This window comes from Mustelus asterias, chromosome X (genome assembly GCF_964213995.1).
Source record: "Mustelus asterias chromosome X, sMusAst1.hap1.1, whole genome shotgun sequence".
In the NCBI taxonomy this organism is placed as follows: Eukaryota; Metazoa; Chordata; class Chondrichthyes; order Carcharhiniformes; family Triakidae; genus Mustelus; species Mustelus asterias.
This window is the reverse complement of record NC_135834.1, coordinates 977326-983325: the sequence shown is the minus strand read 5'-3', so window position 1 is coordinate 983325 and position 6000 is coordinate 977326. Positions and strand designations below refer to the sequence as shown.

General features: G+C 41.1%; 1 protein-coding gene across 2 annotated transcripts in view; it reads left to right on the top strand.

The window, feature by feature from the left end:
- The first annotated feature begins 1095 nt into the window (after nucleotides 1-1095).
- The window catches only part of pan2 (poly(A) specific ribonuclease subunit PAN2), a 115769-nt gene continuing 110864 nt past the window's right edge, over nucleotides 1096-6000 (top strand). Inside the window, exons 1-3 of one of the 2 annotated variants that reach the window (XM_078201177.1) lie at nucleotides 1096-1205; nucleotides 4111-4430; nucleotides 5572-5741. In XM_078201177.1, the coding sequence (XP_078057303.1) occupies nucleotides 4119-4430; nucleotides 5572-5741 (482 nt within the window). In that variant the 5' untranslated portion in view covers nucleotides 1096-1205; nucleotides 4111-4118. The remainder of the gene's footprint in view (nucleotides 1206-4110; nucleotides 4431-5571; nucleotides 5742-6000) is intronic. The other variant, XM_078201178.1, reaches the window with a different exon arrangement.

The window sequence follows — 6000 nt, the reverse complement described above, 5'->3', positions numbered from 1 at the left end:
CAATATTTTACTTTTATTTTATTGCATCATCTTTAAAACTAATTTCTTAGGGGTGTATTTCTGAGTCCCAGAAATCCAGAACCTATTTTGTGTCAAATTCCCCTTCAGGTTTTCATGTCTTTGAGAAGTTTGTTAATTAGTAACCTATCATAACTTCAGGGCATTCCAAAGTGCTTTTACAGTCAATTAAGAAGTTTTGAAGTGTAGTCATTATGGCAAAATAAGAAATGCTGTAACCAGTTTGTGCACAGCAAGCTCCTACAAACAACAATGAAGTAATGACTAGATAATCTGTTTTATTTGATTTGATTTATTATTGTCACATGTATTAATATACAGGGTAAAGTATTGTTTCTTGCGCATTATACAGACAAAGCATACTGTACATAAGGAAGGAGAGAGTGCAGAATGTAGTGTCACAGTCATAGCTAGGGTGTAGAGAAAGATCAATTTAATATGAGGTAAGTCCATTCAAAAGTCTGACAGCAGCAGGGAAGAAGCTGTTTTTGAGTTGGTTGGTACGTGACCTCAGACTTTTGTATCTTTTTCCTGACGGAAGAAGGTTTTAGTGATATGGATTGTGCGATAAATATTGCTCGGGAAGAATTTCCCTGCTCTTCTTGAAATAGTGCCCCAGAGACATGCCAACTTTGGTTGGACATACTGCTGGAGGTTTCATCATGAGTCCTGCCTCCAACTGCTCCAGTCCTTTCCACCCGCTCCCAAACAACTGATACTGTAAAGTGTTCAAGGAAAAGGATTTTTCCAATGATCAGGACCCCTGAGATGTGTAAATGCTCCATCATGAATCACTGTGCTCAGGAGAAGCAGGACAATAGTGAGGGTGGGGAACTTGTAATAAATAGTTACTTTCTTATCAACCTATCTCAAAACCGAGCTGCACCAAAAAGGAATGATGAGAATTTGCATTGAAATCCCCCGACTTTCTTTGCCCCTTCTTTTATATCCCTCAAGCTCATTTTGATTTTGAGGCGGAGCCATCATCATTCTCCAAGCGGCATCCGTACAAGGCCCAATTTTAAAATCCCGCCTTCACATGCCTTTGATTGGGTGGAGTGCATGTCAGTCAACCTTATAGCTGCGGCAGAGGGTCTGCCTGGAAAGCTGTTGTGAGCTTTGTGTTAGTTGCTTATGTTTGTATTTGTGTTCAGTGCGATACGATAAATGGTAAAGAGGAAGCGTTGGTAGGTTTGATATTAATGCGCAATAAACGGGCCGCGGAACTAAAATTGAATAAACCGGAAAGGCTACCCTGAGGTACTGGCTGGGCCTGGCTGACATTTTCCATCGAACCCCCCCCCCACACACCTCAGCCACCGTCCGATGGCTGCTGTATCTCGTTGGAATGATGACCCTGACAACGATTGCTTGCGATTAAAAGTAAAGGAAAACGACACAGGAATTTGCAGCAAACTGGCAGTAATATCGCGCAGGGGACCTTCCTCCACCTGAACCACTTCTATAGAAAATTACAGCTCAGAAACAGGCCTTTTGGCCCTTCTTGTCTGTGCCGAACCATTTTATGCCGAGTCCCACTGACCTGCACTTGGACCATATCCCTCCACACCCCTCTCATCCATCAACCCGTCCAAGTTTTTCTTAAATGTTAAAAGCGACCCCGCATTTACCACTTTATCCGGCAGCTCATTCCACACTCCCACCACTCTCTGCCTGAAGAAGCCCCCCCTAATATTCCCCTTAAACTTTTCTCCTTTCACCCTTAACCCATGCCCTCTGGTTTTTTTCTCCCCTAGCCTCAGTGGGAAAAGCCTGCTTGCATTCACTCTATCTATACCCATCAAAATCTTATACACCTCTATCAAATCTCCCCTCAATCTTCTACGCTCCAGGGAATAAAGTCCCAACCTATTCAATCTCTCTCTGTAACTCAGCTTCTCAAGTCCTGGCAACATCCTTGTGAACCTTCTCTGCACTCTTTCAACCTTATTTACATCCTCCCTGTAACTAGGTGACCAAAACTGTACACAATACTCCAAATTCGGCCTCACCAATGCCTTATATAACCTTGTAAGAAGTTTAACAACACCAAGTTAAAGTCCAACAGGTTTATTTGGTAGCAAAAGCCACACTTTTGCTACCAAATAAACCTGTTGGACTTTAACCTGGTGTTGTTAAACTTCTTACTGTGTTTACCCCAGTCCAACGCCGGCATCTCCACATCATTATATAACCTTACCATAACACTCCCAACTTTTATACTCGATTCTATGTGAAGTGAATTGTTGGAAAAATTAATAAAAGCATCGGGGGATCAGTAAAAAGTTTCCATTTGCTTGTCTCAGTGAGTTGACTAGGTTACCGTTTGTTTTGTCACCTAGTAGCCCGCTCTTAGCAAATGCACAAATTAGCCTGATTTGCTGCGCACAGGACTTTGGGCTTGTATGTTTGATCTTCCTAATACTACACCATTCATACATCAGAAAGTCGTGATTTCTTTGAGTTCAATGATAAGGCATGTTATGGGGGTCCTGGATAAGGAGATGTTCTGCTTAATTCACAACCTTTCTTTCCCCTTCTTTAGAATTTGTCCTTGATTCAGAAGGCCATTTTGATTTCCTGTTGTAAAGATGAGGGGGAGACAGTAGATGTGGTTTATTTGGACTTTCAGAAGGCTTTTGACAAAGCCCCACATAAGAGATTAACGTGTAAAATTGAAGCGCATGGGATTGGGAGTAGTGTATTGAGATGGATAGAGAACTGGTTAACAGACAGGAAACAGAGTAGGAATAAATGGGTCTTTTTCTAAATGGCAGGCAGTGATTGGTGGAGTACTGCAGGGATCAGTACTAGGACTTCAGCTATTCACAATATATATTAATTTAGATGAGGGAACTAAATGTCACATCTCCAAATTTGCAGATGTTACAAAGCTGGGTGGGAGGATGAGCCACGAGGAGGATGCAGAGAAGCTTCATTGTGATGTGGACAAATGCACAGTAGATGCAGTACAATGTGGATAAATGTGAGGTTATCCACTTTGTTAGCAAAAACAGGAAGGCAAATTATTATCTGAATGACGATAGATTGAGAAAGGGGATTGTGCAATGAGACCTGGGTGTCCTTGTACACCAATCGTTGAGAGGAAGCATGCAGGTGAAGAAGGCAAATGGTATGTTGACCTTCATAGCGAGAGAATTTGAGTACAGGAGCAGGGATGTCTTGCTGCCATTATACAAGGCCTTGGTGAGATCACACCTGGATTATTGTGTGCTGCTTTGGTCTCCTTATCTCGCTATAGAGGGAGTGCAGCAAAGGTTTACTCGACCGATTCCTGTGATGGAGGGACTGATGTATGAGGAGAATTTGAGTTGGTTTGGATTATATTCACTGGATGAGGGGGATCTCATAGAAACCTATAAAATTCTAACAGGACTGGACAGGGTAGATGCAGGAAGGATGTTCCCAATGAGGGGTCATAGTCTACAGACGTGGAGTAAAACCTTTAGGACTGAGATGAGGAGAAATTTCTTCACCCAGAGAGTAGTGAGCCTGTGGAATTCGCTACCACAGAAAGTAGTTTACGGAAAACCATTGTATATATTCAAGAAGGAGTTCGATATAGCTTTTGAGGTTAAAGGGATTAAAGGATATTGGGGGAAGATGGGAGCAGGTTACTGAGTTGGATGATCAGCCATAATCATAAAGAATGGCAGAGCAGGCTTGAAGGGCTGAATGGCCTCCTCCTATTTTCTGTGTTTCTATATTCTGCATTGCAATTTATGCTTTGATATGGAATTTTATTTTTGATACACATTATAGTGCAGCAACCGCTTGTGTTCATATATGTGACTTTTTGAAGTATAAAAATGTCTCTGGCTCCTTGGCAGAGGTATGAGTGGAATCATATACTCTTTCATGGTGTGTGTATAATGTAGTAAAGGAATTTCTTAGCTATGGAATTGGGCGGAGGTGGGAAGTACAGGATATTGTTGAATGAAAAAACTGGAAGTGATTTTTATCCTTGTATACACATCCTAGACTGACGGTCAATTGTAATAGTGGTCTAAGTAACAGTTCTCTGGATTGGAATTTCCTTCTTTCCTATCTGCCTTTTTTTTTCATCCTTAGAATAAACCATGAATTTTGATGGCCTTGATTCTGGCCTTGGGGAATATTCATCGTCCCTGCACCCTGGCATTGACCCATCCCTGGACAGTTCAATTGAGCATTCGCTAGACCCAAGGCTTGACCCAAACTTGCTGCAGAATGTTGAACTGGAAGCAGATGGTGTCCAGCTGGATGGCATGTCGGTTTCAGTACCTGAATCTGTCCACCTTGTGGAGGGAATGTATTCAGAGCTGCACAGAGTTGTCGCAGAAGTTGGAGTCCCTGTAACTGCATCACATTTTGACCTTCAAGATGAACTACTCTGGGTGGGAAATCATGGGGTAAGTGCAGCACATTAATCTGTTCCTCCATCCAATTACATTAATGGCTCTCTTGGTGTGCACAGTTAAATAAGGGATTGGCATGTTGTACTTGCATGGCCTGCAAGTTTCTCGATTAGCTGGTTTGATTCAGGGTCTCCTGAATGAGTCCTGGTCCACCGTGTTGAAACTTGACTCGTAAAGATGGAATTTGAAAAGAAACAGGTGCTTTTGTTGAATATACAGAGTATGCTGAGATTAAAGAGTGCTAAATTATTTATCACCTGTTCAGAGTCTGGAATTTTCTTTTTCAAGTGAATGCTTTATGCAGTTGAATGTAAACCAACAGACCCAAACATCACATCATAATACAAGCATACAGAATTCTAAAAATGTGTTTTGAATGCTCAGAAATGTGCTGATGGTCGATGTGGGATCAGAAGCTGCTGCTTTCCAGGTTGCTGCAATGTTGATGCAAAAATGACTGCCGGGATATCTTTAGAAAACCTATTTTTCCTTCACAACTTTCCCTTACGTAGTGAGGAAATCCCAAAATCCCACTCGGCTGATCCTCACAGCAGCTTGTCTGAGATGAGGAAGTTACCAGCTTTGCTCAGGCAATGACTTATAAATCCATATGGTGCTGGTTGACTCAAAGTCATCCCACATGTATGGTTTTGCTTTATATGCGTCATTTCTTCACTTTTATTGTTGAAATTGGGATTCAAAAGAAATGTTTGACATGTCCTTTTCTTAATCAGTTCGTGTTGTTTGATAAGTCTTAAACTAATTTATAGATTTGTCTAAGCATGTTGCTTCTTTAATGTTGGAAGTTGATTTGTGATATAGAATTGAGGTGAAATCATTGAGAGGTGATGCTGTGTACAGTGAAAAAATCCTCCCAATTTTCTTGTAATTTTTTTGATTAAGGAGATGCTTAAAACTTGTGTAGGTATCAGAAATGGAATTCTAGATCCTCTTGAATTGTCCTCAGTAAAATAAAACATTGTGGTTTCTGCTAAATAATTGATTTATATTTGCTGCTGCTATGTAATATATTGGGAATATTCAAGTTTGCTTTGTGTGGAGGTGGGTGGGTGCATGAGCTCTTTTGTCTTCAAAGGAGCACGACTAAATTTGTCTTTGAAATTTCTTTGTCTAGGGCCATGCAACCTCCTTCTTCGGCCCCACTATGGAGCGATACTCATCCTTTCAAGTTAACGCCACTGATGATATACGTCACATACAAAGCATAGAAAGCGGAGTTCTCTTTTTAAATAAAAATAACCTCAAGTGCTTTACTCGAGGGGGACTTATAATGTTTGACTATGTGTAAGTTTTCTTTTAAGTTCAGATTGCTGTAGAGTAAAGGCAAACTATTAAAAGCAAGTGAAAAGCAGAGGTAAAGAGCACTGGAGTTTTTTAATTCATCCTTGGGTTGTGAAGATCGCTGGCAAGGTTAGCATTTATTGCCCAAACATAATTGTCCTTGAGAAGATGATGGTGAATTCCCTTATTGAACTGCCGCAATCCATGTGCCGGATTTGTCCCAGAGTGCTGTTGGGAGGGAACTTGAGGATTTTGACCTTGT